At 43.7% G+C, this 18,003-nt stretch overlaps 1 protein-coding gene across 1 annotated transcript in view; it reads right to left on the bottom strand.

The window, feature by feature from the left end:
- Positions 1-17,509, bottom strand: part of slc25a26 (solute carrier family 25 member 26) — a 34,084-nt gene extending 16,575 nt beyond the window's left edge. Inside the window, exons 1-5 of the mRNA XM_053869004.1 lie at positions 17,365-17,509; positions 16,450-16,606; positions 16,022-16,137; positions 11,269-11,373; positions 10,147-10,194 (exon numbers count right to left, since the gene is read on the bottom strand). Coding sequence (XP_053724979.1) covers positions 10,147-10,194; positions 11,269-11,373; positions 16,022-16,137; positions 16,450-16,606; positions 17,365-17,397 — 459 coding nt within the window. The 5' untranslated portion in view covers positions 17,398-17,509. The remainder of the gene's footprint in view (positions 1-10,146; positions 10,195-11,268; positions 11,374-16,021; positions 16,138-16,449; positions 16,607-17,364) is intronic.
- Between the last annotated feature and the right edge of the window lie 494 nt (positions 17,510-18,003).

The raw sequence follows: 18,003 nt of genomic DNA, 5'->3' as shown, positions 1-18,003 counted from the left end.
CTTAACACTGTGGGGGCAGAACAGTCCTGACTGAGCCAAATGTCCTCAAGGTGTTTTTTCAATCCACACTCACACAAACACCAGAGCCACTTCACCGTAGGCACCTGTTCGTACACAAACACAAACATCCCGACGCAGCCACATTCCACCCATCACGGAGCAATGGCGCAGCAGCCAGCTCACAGATTTGAATGAAAGATAAAGTCCTTCATCGCGCTGCCAGCCAGGTCACGCTCATATACGAGCTCAACCTGTGAGAGTGATGGCGGGTGAGCCACAGAAAACGTAGGCCACGTGTCGGCAGGACGACAATGAGGTGGTGTTGCTCATCAACATGCGACAAGAACTCAAACATCAGAAAACCCTTCAGACTAGGGCTGTGTATCGGCAGGTATTTTTGCAATACGATACATGAGTGGTGATACGATACAATAACATGTGCTTGAAAATAAATGTATTGTTATGTCCAGTTAGACTTTGAATTAAATTTCGCAGTCCAACAGAAGAAGGGTTCACTCTCTTAATAAAAAGAAAAAAAACTCAAAAAAAAAAATAGCTATTTAACAAAGTGCAGCAGTATACAAGTATCAATGTATTCAATATCGATACAGACAACTTAAAGACAATATTGCACAATGATGATATTGCAATATTTCAGCAAAAATGTCAATACAATATAATGGAATCAAGTATTGCACCATTTGAGCGCAATATTTTCTTACACCACTACCTTTAGCAGTTTTGTGAATCAGATCTTCCTCTGAATCACAGGGTACACTTGTAGACTTGTTAGTAACAAGAGCCCTAAAAAAACAAGGAAAAGACTAACACGGAAAGGAAAATACAGACAAGACAAATATGAGTCAGAAAAATAAACAAATACAGCAAAACAGCAGCCATGCAAGTCTACAATAGACCAGAGACACAAAGCTGAAGAAACATGTGAATTAAAAAGTAAAGCACAGTGGGAATAAAAAGTGAAAAAACTTAGCAGGTGACCCTCGATTTCATGACACTCGTGTCACCATTGTTGTTCAGAGTCACAATGTAAGTATGGACCTCGCACAGAAACTACTTCCACTGAACATGGTGGAAAGGTACATCCAAAGAGCAGAGCCAAGGACATTCACATTCAAAGTACACATCCACATGTCGAGTAAATGCGCTTTAGTGTCTATACTGTGACTTCAAAAGCAGGGTTGAGGGATGTAATCTGACTTACGCAGAGATCTCGACAGAGGAAGGCTCAACAGATACGGCCATGGGACAATGAAAGACTTGCTATGGAACGTTCACCACATTTAAGACTCAACACACAGATGGACTGTACTATTAAGACCTCCGAAAATTAAAGAGTGACTAGAAACGTCAAGAATCCCAACAGATTCCAAAAATTCAACACGCTAGAGACTCAACAAATGAAAGGACTTGTTATGCAGTAGCTACTCAGTCGGCAACACTACAGCGACTCCGCCTTCTCTTTGTCTTCTCTCATCAGGTTCAATTCAAGCGCAGACGTTTTTGTGATGCAACATGAAGACAAATATTGAACTTGTCTGACATGGGTGTGATCAAGGATAACTGAACTTGTATTTACTCTCGCATCTCTGTTCCTTCGCTTGCGGACAGTCGGGGACTCAAATATTTATTATACACAGTTGCAAACGTTACTGTAAAATATCACGGATATTAGAGTCAGATGACTCAAGGCACAGTCACTTATTAGTCTTGTTATTACCATTATTCCTTTTTTATTTAACAATACAATACTTTTTTTTGTGTGTGTGTGTGTGCCTGTTTTGTGGGAACCAATTCTTAACAAACACTATCCTTGTGAGAACCATATGACATTGTGGGGACATTTCATTATAATTGGGCTTAAGTTTGGTTCAGAGTCCTGGTTGAGGTTAGCCATGTGTTTAGGATGGTTAGGTTTAGGGTGAGAGGCTGGGGAAAGGGTTATGGCAATGAGAAATCTTACAATGTCCCCACAAGGATACAAATACAAACATGTGCGGGTGGGGGGGTGAACTTGTATGGCTATATTGGGGTGACCAATTCTTGGCAATACGCCTCCCTGTGGGGACCTTTTATCATTTAGGGCTATTTGAGGGGAACCCTTGTCAGTCCCCACAAGGTTAAGCCTCAGTTCGAGGATGAAAACTTAAAAATAACTGGGGTGTTATAATGTCATTGAAATGTCCCCACAAAACACAAAAATATAACCTGTGCGCATATTTGTGTGTGTGTGTGCGTTGGATGCACATGGTGGTTGGATTTCCACCCCTCCGACTTCTCTCCAGACTAACTGGATATCAAGTCCGTCTCCGTGTCAGCTGTGTGAAGACTGTCGAGCCTGCAGCGACTGCACTCATCCGAGCTGCAGAAACTCCAACACGTCCGACGGCACTCACAAGAATTCAACCTGGTAGTTGTGAGTGCCATGGGTAGGTGTGTGTGAGTGTGCGCGAGCTCCACTTGGCTCCACTAATATTCCGACAAATGAAGACTTGTTCAGGAGAAAGTGGGAGCAAATTAAAAAATGTCTGGCAGCGTTCCAGGAAGGCAAACTCATCATCGACTGCCAGAGAGAGCAGGAAGTTGTCTGAGTGTTTGAGCTGATCATGTGACTCCACAGAGCCGCGAGGGACGGCGGGCTCACGCAAATCTGCTACTCCCTGACAAATGAGTCCTAGCTCCATCTTCCTTTGCATTCAGTTCAAACAATAGTTCGTTTTTTTTTATCGTTACTACAATTACACTATCCAAATATTACAGTTCAAGTGTTTTTTTTTACTTCATAATTTGAGACAATTAAGTTTTGTTCATGTTGTTTTACTCTCACTTGGCTGTTATTCAAGGTTTCACTCCTTTCTCTCTCTCCTTTTCTTAACATTTTTACCTCGATTTTGTTCAACCTGTCATGACGTTTGGACGTTTTTAAGAAAGCTTTCTGTTTTTTACAGTTCGTGGCTTTCATCCTGGATTTCTCTGTCAAGTTTAGCTTTTTTTTAAATGTATGACTTTTCACCAAAAATATCTTTGTTTTACTTTTTTGTGTTTGTGTGTTTTAACTTCTAATTCCAAGTACTTCTTTGCTTGGAGGGATGAGACTTTTTGTTTGTTTTTTGTTTGTTTGTTTTCGGTGTATTTTGCAAGTGATTTGTAATGTTTTGTCAGAGGTGAGTCTTTTGTCAACTTTCTCCTCAAGGTTGAAGTAACTTTTTGTAAAACTGACTTTCTTTTACAGCAACTTTATATTTTGTGATTATATCCTTGGCGCACTTTTAGTGTTGGCTCACTTTAACTTCAGGGCTTCCATGGTGCTAGTGAGGTCATCTTTTTCATCAGAGCGAGAGTCAAGCAGTTTATGTTCTTTCTGTAAAACGGGAGTTTTTCACTATCCATTGGCAACAGACTCCTCTGGAAGACAGAACGGCGGGCTCCAGCTCAGACTCCAGGAAACTGAGCAGCGCTCCATCAAGGGTTAAAGCTGTGTGTTCCATCGACTCCGACAGATGATATGGAAGCAGCGAGCAGATTTGCCATGAATGGAGAAGTGGTGCGACAGAGGACGCCCTGGGGGTCCACCAGTTAGACGCTGACAGAAAGACAGATGGATGTGCGCCCGAGGATCTGGCTGCAGATGGGAGTGTGATGTGAGACAGTTAACATGTTGGAGCCGGAGCCTGAAACCAAACAGCGATTTCACACAGTCACACAGCTGGAGGAGAAAGTGCGCAAACAAAACCAGTCGTATCAGAGAAGCGCTGCAGTGTCGGGACTCGAACTCGTCTTTAACTGAGTTGGGCAGCTGACATGTGTTCGGGTTGGGAGTCATCTAAAACTGACAACTCACATTTGGAAGATCACAAACGTGGAGCGTGTAAAACTGAGTTTGGCGAAGGGGTCAAATAAAAACGTCAAAGCAAGCAGACCATTTTACTGTAGCGTTATCAAAGCTCTGGGGACTCGGCGAGTCGGCGAGCTTACAGCCAAACACGCAGCATTTTATGGGAAATGCACGACTAGGAGACATCAGTGACACGATGATGTCTAACTTGACCAAGACCACGACTGACTTTTCAAGTGTTATTTTAGACCACTCCAGTCCATCAAGCCGTTCTCAGGTGTCCAAGTTTACCAAATTCATGTCCAACTTCCTTGCTCACCATTTACTTTTATAGTCCAAGTCAGACCTTGTACACAAAGTCCTATTTGCTACTAGACCCCGTCCACTTTGAACTTGCCAGTTGGACAACTCTATTTCTGACTTGCAAGTTTATCAAGTACATAGTCAGCTTTTTGATGACTCTCTTTCACATTGTCTGACTTCCTACTGTGCCAGTTCCTTTTTTGTTGTCAATTTAAGTCTGAATTACACACTTCCGCCATTAAAATCTCATCTGTCACAGTTTCCAAGTCTATTTTTCACTTCCCAATTTGCCAAGTGCATTTAGACCTCCCTACTTTACCAAGTTGTTTTTGATAAAGCTAAAGAGACATCTGCAGTTTACCATGTTTTATTCAGGTTTCCAGGTTTATTGCAGATACACACCTACCAAGTCAAGAAGGACCTATCTAATCCAAGTCTACCAAGTCTAGTTTGGACAGCTCACCAAGTCAATTTTTACATTTTTTTCTTTTTTACTTCTGAGCCCAATATGTGTTCATCCACGACTTCTTCATGATGGAGCCTGTTGCTGTTTGCTGCTTCAGACTCGAGAGGTTACTGAACTTATCTGGGACCTCAGACAGGTGTGCAACTAATCCGTGTGCTATCAAAGGCAGCTTCAACTACAGCCGTCATGGCGAATGCCACCAACCTTACACAGCGTTTCACAGAAACGGGTTGAGAGCGAAGTGGTTTGACCTGCTGACCCCTGTCAGGGTTAAACGAGGTGGAATCCCTCCCAGTGCAGGTGACGCTTTACACTACACGTTTCCATTAGACATAAAGCAGTGACATCACACGGCGACCTTTGACATCAGCTGCTTTGTTCCAGATGCTGTGGGTTGGGGCGCACAGAACAAGATGGAGGGCAATATAGCAGGCTCAAAGATGGAGGTAAAGGTGGTGGCTGAAGAGAGGAGAGGCAGGTGCTCTTGAGCAAGACATGATACCTCAGCACCTGAACAGCTGGGACTCATCTTTGAGAAGCTCTCAACCTAAAGAGACTAGACCATGATGTCTAAGTCTCTAGAATAGGAATCAAATTCTGAGACCGCTACCTTGAAGCCCACTGCCTTCCTTGGCACTGGGGCTGTGATGACATCACCTCGCATCTGATGACTTGTTAGGTCACATGCTTCTCCTCGAGAAGAGGTGTCAAGATCAGGGTGAGGGTTCGACTTCATCGGCACAACAACGAAAGATTGAGAGGTGCAAGTGTGAGGACCGAGGAGGCGCAGTGAGTCACCCGGCCCTCTCATGTTGAAAACAGGTTTCTGACCTGGACACTGCACAGCAGTGGGACTAAACAGGAGACTGGGAGTGTTGACACCATCAGAAAACAAGAGATCTGCAGGCTGACACACCTGTAGCAACTTTAGCGCGTACGTCCAAACTCCATTGCTAGAATCAAACACGTCTGTCCTCTTCATCACCGTGGGAACCAGCACTGCCCTCCATTACCCCGTCCAGACTCCAACATGGAAGCTGTCCGCACCCGCTTCCTTCCTCTGGAGGTTCTGCAGGTTCCCTCCCTCTCAGGAACACTCCGCTGGTTGGAGAGGAATTGGAAGCAGATGCGAGCAAGAGGCTGTGAGTCAAACATGCAGCCTGCCTCGATGGTGGTGCCAGTCCTCCATCTGAACCTGAGACGCAGGAGTGTGCTGCTTGTTCCAGTGAATTACATGACAGGGATCACAGCCCTGCTGAGGCTTTCGCCTGCTCATGTTCTCGTGCTACATACGCTCTATTGGCCCTGACACAAGGGCCCCGTGGTGACACAAGTTGCCTGTGCATTTCTCTTGACTCTAAAACTTTTTCTCCCCAAATCATGTGTCAATTTACTGTACAACGTGATTCACAGCTGTTTCCTCTTTTTCTCTTCTAGAGTGGATGGATGGACTTGGCGCTTTTTAAAAATAACCTTTTTTCAAAACTTTCATTTGCTCATTTTTCGCTTCTATTTTCCCTGATGTTACTACAACAACCAACTTGCCTCTCATTTTTCCAGTCAAGTTTTTGCCTTCAGTTTAGTTTCTTTTTATCTCCCTACAGCAAAATATTAGTAGTTTCAATTTGTCATCATTATTATAAGGAAAATAAATGCTTTTGAAGTGCCATAGCAATGTTTTTTTAAATATACTTTTTTGCCATTTTTAAGATTAAACATTATACTGTCTGAAATATTTAAAGCAATGCAGCTCTAAAAATCTTGAAAATGCCTTCATTTTATAGATAATTTGCAGCAATTTTAGACACTATATTCCATTATCGCCTTTATTGTTAACAAGTATGTTCCAACCCATTTCAAAGAAGCAGCAGAAGCAGAAGATAAAATGTAATATACAGTGACCAATGTGATTCATGTCCTTATTTAAGAGCTGCTTAAGCACATATAAATTGTATCAGTTGTGAAGCTAAAATAATAAATACAAACAACAATAATGCACATCAAGTAAGGTTGAATACGTTTGTATGATTCATTCTACTAAGCTGAGACAGCCTGAACCGTGTCATTGACTGTGACTGACAGGAGTGAAATAGGAGACAGGACAAACGTCGTCGGTGATTAACGGTCCTCAGAGGAGCGGAGTTTAGATCCATCATTTCAACGTGGAAGAAGAGGAAAGTCTGTGGAGCTCCCGAGAGTTCCCGACTGTGGAAATCATCACTTGCTCGGCCAGTTGAGGGAGACGACCCCGGCTGAGCTGCAGAGCGTTAGTGCAGACACGAGGGAGGTGAAGTCCAGGAGGGAAGATGGGACTCAGATGATAGTCTGCAGCAGCAGATATGAGAAGATCCTCATCTAAACCACCGGCTCTCACAGTGGATCAGAACAAATGGCACGTGTTCGTTTCAGAGTTTCGACTGCTTCAGATACATCTGAAACAAATCATTTCCACCAGAGTGTCAATGAAGAAACAGAACTTCATTATCTCCACAATCACTCGTGAACAAGACCTCGAGACACTTGAGTGCCACCTGCAGGACTCAAAAGCTCTGCTCTCGCTTCCTCACCGCGGAGTGCAGTAAGATGCGGAGACGCAGAGCGAGGTATGAAATACGGAGCGTATCTCGCAGTCAATCATCCGAGTTAAAACGCCGTCAGCCGCCGCCGCTTTAACGGCCAGCAAACTCCTAAACCGCCGCCTGATAAGGAGGCATTACTCAACCAGGAAACGGATGCCATTTAGCTGGAATCCAAAAGTTTTATATCAAAGTGAAGCGTTAAAGAGGCGGAGCGGGGGAAAAAAGTCATCATATTTACAGCTGTGGCCGCTCGTAAATGTCAGGGGGAGGATGGAGGGAGCGGGAGCGCTGAGCTAATCCTGCCATCTAGTGGTCAAAGAAAGGAGGTCAGGAAGACAGCTGCAATTACTCCCCTCCCCAGAAACTCATTTGTGGAGATGTGTAGTTATTTTGACCGTCAAGTTCATAATACTAATGTTTGCTATTTGTCACTTCAAAACTATTTTCCTTGGTTGTTGCTTTTCTTCAGGAGTGCCCCCCGTAGTTATCCAGCATTATTCTTTTAATTGAATAGTGCTTGTTCCAACTTGTGATTTTATTTCTGGGTTCTTGTTTCAGGCTTCCACAGCTTTAACTTTTTCTTGTACAGTAGATCATTTTGAATCATTTGAATGAATAATAATGAATAATTATTTTTTTCGTTCCCACATTAGTATTTTATTCTCCACGGCTTTTACAAAGATTTTTGTTCTTTTTTTTTGCTGAATTTTCTGACTCTGTTTTTAAACTTTTCTTATATTGAATATTGTTCTAATGTTTTATTTTTTTTAATTTGTATAGTTTATTTACTTCAATTGTCATCGATTTCCTTCAGTCAACTTTCATAGTAAAGTCTGACTTTTAGAGATTTCTTTTTCAGCCTAACTCAAAGGGAGTATTTTGGAACAAAGAAACCAGCAGCTGACGGTTTTGGACCAAACAAAGACATGCATGACTTTTTTCAGAGTTAGATTTTTGGTTTCAGGCCAGCCCTGCTTGTCTCAACACTTTCTTGTCCAAGCCTTTTCTTCCATGTTCCATTTTTAATAACTTATCTTCAGCTTTTCAATTCAAGGATTTTCTATGTTTGTGGCAAATCTATTTGCATTTAAAATTATTTTTCCATTTCGTTATCATTTTTTCTTTGGTGAAAAACCATGCATTTGTCGTCTCCTTCCTCGACCCTATGTATTGAAATTGCACGTCCACATTAGAACAGGTCAACTTTCATGACTATCAATGGTGAAATGAAGAAATCACAAGATCATAAAGGAAACCTTTAGGATTGTGAATATCAGCACAGCAGCAACCTTCATGGACTCATTTACCGCAAAGTCAGATTTAACAACTCAATCAACGGGGGAAAAAACAATCTCACCACAATCTCTGATTTCACGCTCCACTCACCCGAACACCCAAATGGTGCTGACTAAGGGAAACCTTTCTAGAGGACTTCATGGATTTTGATGGTCGAGAGTTGTTTCTTAACTGAGGTACTGTTGTTGTTGTGTTCAAAAGTCGGCGCAGATCCTGACGTCAAAGACAGTCAAGGTGAGATCTCACGTGGGTCAGTTCAAGGGCACAAGAAAACACAATCGTCCTACTATAATATTGAAAAAAAAAAAACAACACAGAACAAGTGACCAATCAGCTGTCAGCTGAAACAAGCAACACCAGACTGACTATCAACTGAGGGCAGTCTTCAGATACCTGATTGGTTCAACTGTGTGTGCTTGATAGGTTGAATCACCACCTGCATCACCCCGGCCCTGTGAGGACCCAGTTTAAGACCTGTGGTTTAGACTCTTGGAGTCACTCCTGTCAGAGAAGAAGACGAAATAAACCACTTCCACTCCTACAACTGGAGGAGTGGAGAGCAAGTCACATTAAAGAATCTCTCCACAGCGTCCTGGGTTTGACCCAGGGCCTCCTCCCAACACCACACCAGGACACAGTCATCAGGATGTCTCTTGGAGGTGCAGAGGTTCTATTCTGAGTCTCTCAAAAAGAACTGACCTTCTCTTGTATGTGGTCACTCCAAAGCTTGTGACCACAGGGCAGAGGAGAAATCCACTGGTTAGTGGACAGCTTTGTCTTCAGGCTAAACTCCTTCTTCACCTCAGATACAAGTGTTTGAAGACTGTCATCTTCACCGGATGAAGAGCACACCCTCGTGCTTTTAAGATTCAGGTGAACTGATGAGAGAAGGGGCAACCTCAATTAGTTTAGCGCACCTCATAAACAAACTGCACGCGACATAGTCGCTCGGCCAAAGGTGACAAACAGATGTGAGTGGAGGCTGTGAGAAAATGAATTGCCTCTCTGACAAACGTCAAAGCCAATCAACACAGAGCATCCTTTCGCCGGCGCCAGGCTCCACGATTCATCGGGACACGTTAGTATGCACGCGGGCCACACAGCAGCCCCGAAATGTATTCATTTATTCAGAGCCCCTCGGAGAAATCACAGCGTCTTGTTGTCCTTTTCCCCGGCTGTCCAGATGGAATTTGCGTGAATAACATCAGTTTAGTGAGGCAGAAAATAAGTACAGGCTAGCACAGCGGCGGGACTGGATCACACTCACACACCTTCGCCGCAAAAAAAAAAAGACGAGAAGACAAGTGTCACCTTCTCCAAAAACATTCCTCCGTGAATATCATCACGCGGCGCCGCAGCAATTAAACTCATGAATCAAAGACGCGCTGCGGCTTTTCTAATTACGAGACGTTAGCAGCCGTCAATGCTTCTCATCCATCTGAACATTTTAACTCCAGTAATTGAATCGTTTATCAGCGGCAAAGAAAGAAACGCTTTCTGCCGTGATTGAAGGAGGAAAAAAGGAGTTAGGGATCGATACCGCCGGCCTCGGGAGAAATCAAAACGTCTGGAGAGCAGCAGGAATCAGAGAGGATTCACAGCACGGCCGATGGAGTCTTGAAAACTTGCGATCAGAAACGGGGACTTACCTCTCGGAGAACTGTGCTGCCATAGCCTCGGTAGAGCCCCCGGACGCCCTGGTGGTCACAGAAGAAGAGTTTGAGCTTTATTTCACCAGAGACTTTCACAGCTGCTTCATATCTCTCAGCCCCAACACCAGGGACTCTGGGGCCACATCAAACTGCCTCCATTTGTTTAGTCCAATCTTGGACAGGTAGTAGTTGGTGGAAACTTAGGAGTTAAGGTAGACGTACTGTATGTACAGTGCAAGTAGTGAAGGAGTTGAAGAAGGGTGGGGACAACTGTGACGTCAGAGCAGCAGCAAGAGTGAAAAAGAAGTTTTATAATGCAGTCTAGGCCACTGTCATGAAGGACGTTCAAAGACTCGAGAGTCAGTCAGAGATGATGATACTAAGATTGTCATTGCAACAGTCACACTTTGATTCTATCAATCACCTTCTCACTCAAACCATGAAAGCGTACGAATATTTTAATATATATTGTTTGGCTTTGAAATGTGAATTTGTCCAGCTATTTTCAAGATAAATAAAAATTTGGCCAAAGAGAGCTTTTTTCTCCTGTTTATCATAGCTATGATACAACTGCTGGCCATTATTTTCAACATTTTCCAAAATGTATTTGGGATTTTAAAATGTTTGATGAGATAAATAAAAAATAATAGATGTAATACACAATTAAAAGAGACAAATCACACAAAAAGATGTACTGCAAAACAAAATAAATAAAAAATGCCTTGAAGAGGGCTAATTTATATATATATATATATATATATATATATATACATATATATACATATACATATATATATGCTGTCTATATATACATATATATTTTACATGTATTTTTTCAAATACATCATTTAATGGTCAAACACTGTATACTCTTCCACACTGTTGTGCGTAGGAGAGAGCTGAGCCAAAGGCTGAGGAAAAGCTCTCTATTTACAGACCAGTCTTCATCCTGACCCTCACTTATGGTTATGTCACCAGTCGGAGCTGGTGGATGTTGCCCAGGATAAAGGCGTTTGAGGCGACCTTTTGATGCAGCTGCCCCCACGACCCAGTTATAGTTAAGTGGATGAGAATACAAATAGCTTTCTTGACATCATTATGTGCATTTAAGAATTGTACCTCAGCTTTGAGAGTGGCCAGCAGCATGGAGTAGCTGGAGGACGCCGGCGTCGCCTGCGTTCTCTGCTTCACCACCTCTGTGGGGACGCGGATCAAACACGCCACCTGGAGAAGGACACGCACAAGTGTAAAAATCAAATGCTGTAAAAGCATTAATGACAATCTGTTGGGCTTCATCTGTCACATTAACAAGCCGCGAGTCCCGGAGCAGACACGTGGTGACGTCTGAGCCGCCGAGAGGTCGCCTGGCTGACCAGCAACATGTGCTTCCATCAAACACGCTGATAGAAGCAGACCACACACCTCAGGAGCAGCAACTTCCAACTCATCCGCCATATGCCAACAAATATTGCCAATGCCAACAGCGAGCAAAGACAGACATGAATATTTATGCGGAGTAACTTCCTCTGCCCGACAGGCGGGCACCGCTGCCCACCTGGTGACAGGATTTTCCATTTATCCTGCACCGAGTGGAAATGTCGAGCAATCATAGCGAATGTTCGCCAGTCTTCCGTTCCCTGCTGTGCCGCCCTCAGTCATACAGATGCCAGCCAGTAAGTGCCAGACTCACCTCGGCATCCAGGAAAGTCTAAAGGCTCATCCTGCCCCTGCTTCCAGTCCAGTTTCAGGTAAAAGTTTCACAGTTCCTCAGGGGCACAGCTGAAGTCACGCTAAAGTGGCCCATCCAGAATGAGTCTAGCCAGACTGGCAATGAGATCTTCCCCAGGGAATTTCACGGATGAGGACAAGATGGACACAGATCAGATCATCAGGGCTCTGTACATGCGAGGAGACAGAGCTGAGTCATAAGACAAAGCTCTGCAAGAGGATTTCTCCTCTCACCTTTGATCACTAGCTTAATGACCCACAGATCAGGCGTTTGTCTGGACTCTCATAGACAGAGAAGTTCAGACTTCCAGTAGAGACTCAGACGAGTGCCTCTGCTTCTGTAGGAGAAGACAGTTGAGGTGACTTATGTCAGGTCATCTTTTGGCCAGCTGATAGGAGACCCTCAGGCAGACCTCCAGGAGAGACCATGTCCCTGGTGAATGTCTAGAAAATAAACCCAAGCCACTTCCCAGATATTGTACCTGGGCAGAGTTGATTTTAACTTGAATTGGTTGACACGTGTGAGCGGTGCCTCGGACAGTTTCAGGTTTGTAATTATCACTTTTGTAGAGGCTACTTTAAGTTCATTTCTTAAATATACATTTTCAAGAATTGAAATAAGAAAAACATTCACTTTAGTGCTCGATGGGTTTCGGTTTTTGATACAGCTCCCTAGCTAGTCGCTAATAAACATGTTTCATTGCACTTTCATCCCATTATTTGACATCATGTCTTTACAAGCAAACGTTATTAATTCATGCTGACGTCCGACTTTGTCTTAGTCAACACCACAAGCTACAGCGACACAATTGCACCTGCATTCAAGTTACAGTAGCAGCCACTCCTTGGCACCCAATTACAGCTTCTGCAAGCGCTACATGTAACAAAAGCCCTAACCTTGGTGGGGTCACAGTGGGCTAGCCCAGAAGCACAGGCTGAGGGATGGGGGACACCCTGGACAGGTCACCTATCAACAGACAACCACTCACACCTGTGCACAATACAGGGTGATCAACAGGGTTCTGAGGAAGGAAACCGGAGAGTCCGATGATGACAGAGTTTTCTGAAACCAACAAGTTCTCTGTTTTCATTGTAAAGACTGATTCATACTAAAGAAACGGTCAATGAACACATGCAGGCTCATTTCCAGATGAAGTCACAGGAGCGACTCCGTCACAACCACGGTGCAATTCCGCCACCAAGCGGCCACCAACGGAACAGCAGCGGCATCTACACACTCCCTTTGGTCAGCTTAGCATTTTAATACATTGTACATCTTCCCTTCCCCAAACCAATTCTCCAAAGGAGCGCGGGAAGGCGGCTAAATAGAAAGAAAGTGGCTATGACAAGTAATTACCGCGGTAATTGGAAGGGGGCTCAGAGTTAAGATGGCCTTTCCTCTGCTGTCACTGCGGCGGCGAGGGCGGAATGAGCTGGAGATGACACCAAATAGAGAAATAAATAAATAAAGACTGTGGGTGGGGGGGAGCAGGGAGTGTGGAGATGAAGTGCACTGCCTCCGAGGCCGTTTAGATCTCGGGGAAACAGCGGTGGAAGAAGCAATCGTGATGAATCTCACATAAAAGCAGCAGTGGGATTCAATACGGTCTCATAATGGAGACGCATCCTGTCTGCAGGAATCGAACCGCTCGGCCATTAGACCTGGAGAGGGAGCACTAACACACAGGAGGAGGGAGGAAGAAGGAAATGTAAATTTAAGGTTCTGTTGTCTTTTGAGTGAGAGGCATCGATCGAAGGTGTTGAAACACCTTTCTGCACCACTTCTGACCAAAACAGCACCTTGAAGTGACCTCACTAAAGACACTATTTTGACAAGTTGACTGCTCTCAGTTTCTCAAAAGAAGATCAAAGACGATGCATTCAAGGGCTTTTGAAAATTGAGAGAGTTTGATATTCATTAAGTGCTACTCTGAGTCTGTTCTGGATGACAGAGCAGTGACTACAAAGCTGGTGACCACACGTGAGAGGAGAAATCCTCAGTCATGGAGAGCTTTGTCTTCTGGCTCTTTTCTCAGATACAGACACCTCATGACTGAAGAACTGTCTGGCCACCACTCACTCAGGAACAAGAGCCACAATTCCTGAACTCCTCCACCTGAGGAAGACCTCATCGCCAACCTTTTCACTTGCTTTTGTTTAAATACAAACTGCACGGCTATGTCATCTGTATGCACGTGGAATAACAGAGCTAATCTGAGGCACTTCAGCAGCGGCTTGCTCTCCTCACCAGAGTGTAACACGATGACAGAAGGAAGGATGGAAAAAGGTCATGAAGAGAATGCGAAGCGACGAGGACGCCGCACGTCTCCAAGTTTGAACCAACAGCCAATAAATCACGGCGGCGGCTCCGAGGCGATGCATGGATTATTCCTCACTGCCAAGTTAAGTGGCTGCCAGTTTCGCCCCCAAAATCTCCTCCCTCCCCCATCTTGTCATGTCACACTGTATTTTGCAGTACATCCTCCCGCAGATGTGAGGTAAGGGACGAGGGGAGGTGTTCAGCGGGAGTCGGAGACGAGAGCCGCCGCCTGGCTTTGACAAATGAGCTTTCAGGGCAGACGTCAGGCGAACGGGAATGAAGATAAATCTGATCTAATGGCTGGATAACAGCCTGCTCGGGCCTGACAGACGCCATCAGCTTACACATTCTTTACGGTAGCATCCCGCCATCCGCCTCGCAAACACCAGGACACGGATGCTCCCTCTGCTGGACCCTGAGGTGACTGTAAGTGGTGCACCTCCTCAGATTCTCAGATCACTCTCAGGAGCAGCAAATTATGAGCCTCTTTATTTTGAGAGCCTGTGACACTCAATGATGACCATTATGTTTCTCACTCAGTCCCAAAGTTTGGCTGCTTACCTCTTCAACTCTAAAACTAGCATTTTAGAACACACCACCACCTGTCTCGTCAGTGCTGCTATTAATGTGGCAATTGAACGCGATTTCCACATTAAAAGTAGCAAAAACAGCAGTCACCACATTCATCGGTCTCACAGCCGTGAGGTGATCATAAAGGTCCAACTGTTGGACGAGTCTTCTTGCTTCTTCTCCTGAAGGAGGCGAGCAGCAGATGTTATACCACTCTGTAGCTTTCTCAGAGTGGCAGGTGATGGCCAAAGCCCCATATTTGTGGGGGGCTCGAAACACGCGCTTGCCTAATGGTCTACCTGCCAATGACCCGTCCCATTGAAGAGCTTTGTTCTCTCCTTCTTGTGAAGTTCTCGGGAAGAAAGCGCAGTAGCAACTTTCGTCTCAGACTGAACACGGGCAAATGTGAAAGGTGAGTCTGAGGTCTCGGCTACCTTTAACCCCAATCCTGCTGTCCCGGATTTAAACACATCAAAAGGTTGAAATCCTCAGCGTTCCACTGCACCGCGGATCCTCCGCCTTCAAAGGGAGTAATCTTCCGGCTTAAGAATAAAAGACTCGACGTAATGCTGAGTCGCATCGGAGCTTCTAAACATGGCGCTGTGATGAAATCTCCCGCCATGTGCGTATCCGCCTCCGCGGTTTTAATTAACCCGGTCTTTTGCAAGCAGTGGGCACCTCGACCCGGGCAAGTGAAGTTGACTATATGATAGGAAAGTGATGTAAGGTTTCATCAGCAGGATGACTGAACAGTACAATATTCACTTGACATTATCAGCTGGGACAAAATGCAAGATAAAATAGGGAGTTGAGACCAATTACACACCTCTGCGATCGGATTAGGCATGAAAGTTGTCATCGCGCACACACGTTTGTCTTCCTATCTTAGTGAGGACCGTGACTGACATACATTGACTTAACCCTTTCCCCAGCCTCTCAACCTAGGACTAACCATCTAAAACAAATGGCTAAACTTAACCTTTACTCGCAACCAAACTAAAACCCAATTATAATAACCCAGCTATTTTGTACTTTTTACCCTCAAACTGAGGCCATCTATGAATTACAGTTCATTTAAAATGTTTGAAAATGTTTACAGATCTCTATTTTTTGTTATTTCAAAGAAAGACCAAGAAGACTAAACTGCACCCTGATTGGCTCCAAGTTTCATACTAAAAGAAAAGTAACTGAAAGACACTTGTCACATGGGTCATTTCAGGAGAAATAAAACTTCAAGAGACTGAGAGGACTTACTATTTCTCCCATGGATGCCGCCAGCATGTGAGCAGCAGGTGCCACATGCAGAGCCGCTCCTCCGTTAGCACCGCACAGAGACTTCACACTCTCGTAGGTGACGAAGAACGCAGCAGCTAAGAGACACCAGAACAGCAGTCACTTACAGATCACCAGTCATCATAATTAAGATCTCTGCGTGGAGACAGCAGGGGGCGCTGATGATCTCAGTTTGATACACGAGAGAATCCGACTAATGAGAAGCACTTTGACCAGTTTTAACAGTTGATCCATGAGGCATGGATGCAGTCAGAGAAACCGTGTTATCCTAAATACAAAACATGTCTAAAAGTATTCCAGACATTCCTATTTTCCACCTCAGCAAGGATGAAAGCAGGTTTCAGAGAGTTCAATTTCTTCAACAGAGTTTCTGATTTCTTCATAATCACCATTTGGAAAGGCCCCGACTGCAGCAGATGGGACCCCAGCATAGATGCCCCTGAAGCCCCCGGCCTTGTAGAAGCCCTGCTGACTTTGCAGTCTGGTCTTAATGGTGTCCAGGGGGAAGAGGGTCAGATCCACACACATTCCCGCGCACCCTCCACCCTGCAGCGCATGAAAATGAGGTTTAAAGCTCTCGTTTCTGCTGACCTCTAGTGGTTAGGTTTATTCCTGCCATTTGAATGTGCTCTATGTGTATGGTCACTTATAATGCAGTAAACACCAAATTCTAAAAGACATTAATACTTTCAGTATGATAAACTGACAATTCTCGGTATCAAAATATCATCAAAGTATATACAAAATATTTGTGGGGACAATTTGAGACAATATTTTTTGTATTCTTGAATTGTATTTTGTTCTCTTTAAGATTGGAGCAACATCAATTCAACTCCCGTAAGGAATGATTCCTCAAAGACTCAAAACAAAATAAACCCTCAAAGAAATGTGATCTTCACTGTCAGTTTCTGCTTCGTGATTCAGTGTGTTGGAATGAGAAACCAATTTGTCACATGACAATGGATTATACATTTATTATAATTCTATAACAAATAAACAAATTCAAAGTTCAAAAACAAATGTGAATTACAGTTGTTGTTGTTGTTGCACTAAACTTTAATTCAATTAATTTGCAATAAGCTACACATTAATCCTTTTCATTTTCCTTCCTTTATCCTTTAAAACAGAATCAAACAGAATTACATCACAACAAAAGAATGTCGACGGTTTATAAATAAAATAAAAAACTAAAATAACTGCGATTCTATTCAGGATTTCCTGCATAATAACTTCGCGACTTGTTAATAAGCAATGACAAGAACTACAAGCACATCGTCAAATAGACAAAGTGGATGAAAACGTACCATCAGTGACGCTACGAACTCTCGTCTTTCCATTTCGGCCCTCTATTAATTGTTTAGTGGCGCTGCAAAAGGGTTGAAATGCCACATTGGTGCAATTTGAGGGCCACCAGAATCAAAACATGCCTGTCAAGGACGCCGCCATGTTGCCGGCGTGACGTCATGTAACTTCCGCATCCCGACAAAGTCACGTGACGTATCATACTGCCGAGTATTTCAGAACGAACCAATCAATAAGCCGGTAAAGTTACGGTAAAATAAAAAAAAAAGTGCTACAATAGTAGTATACATAAAAAAGCACAATGCACTCAGTGAACTAATACATTTGTTCAATTTTAATAAACAGACCGAATTGGAAGCTTTTTGGAGTGAATGTAAATGCATGGTTTTTGCGTATTTAACAACAGTACATTTATGTTGCAAACATGAGTGGACTTCCTCTGTTAGTTTACATGGGTTTTTTCGTGGGATTCTTGTTAAGTGATTATTTTACGAGTAATTCATTTTAAAGCCAGATACCAGCATTACAAAGTTTTATGAAGTTTGATTAGGTGTATTATTCGTCGCTTTTTTTTTCTTCTTTTTTTTTCTGAAGTGGCTTACTTCAACAACAGGCAACCTAAAACCTTTAATACTTAGAGG

This window comes from Synchiropus splendidus, chromosome 6 (genome assembly GCF_027744825.2).
Source record: "Synchiropus splendidus isolate RoL2022-P1 chromosome 6, RoL_Sspl_1.0, whole genome shotgun sequence".
In the NCBI taxonomy this organism is placed as follows: Eukaryota; Metazoa; Chordata; class Actinopteri; order Syngnathiformes; family Callionymidae; genus Synchiropus; species Synchiropus splendidus.
This window is presented reverse-complemented; position numbering and strand designations above follow the sequence as displayed.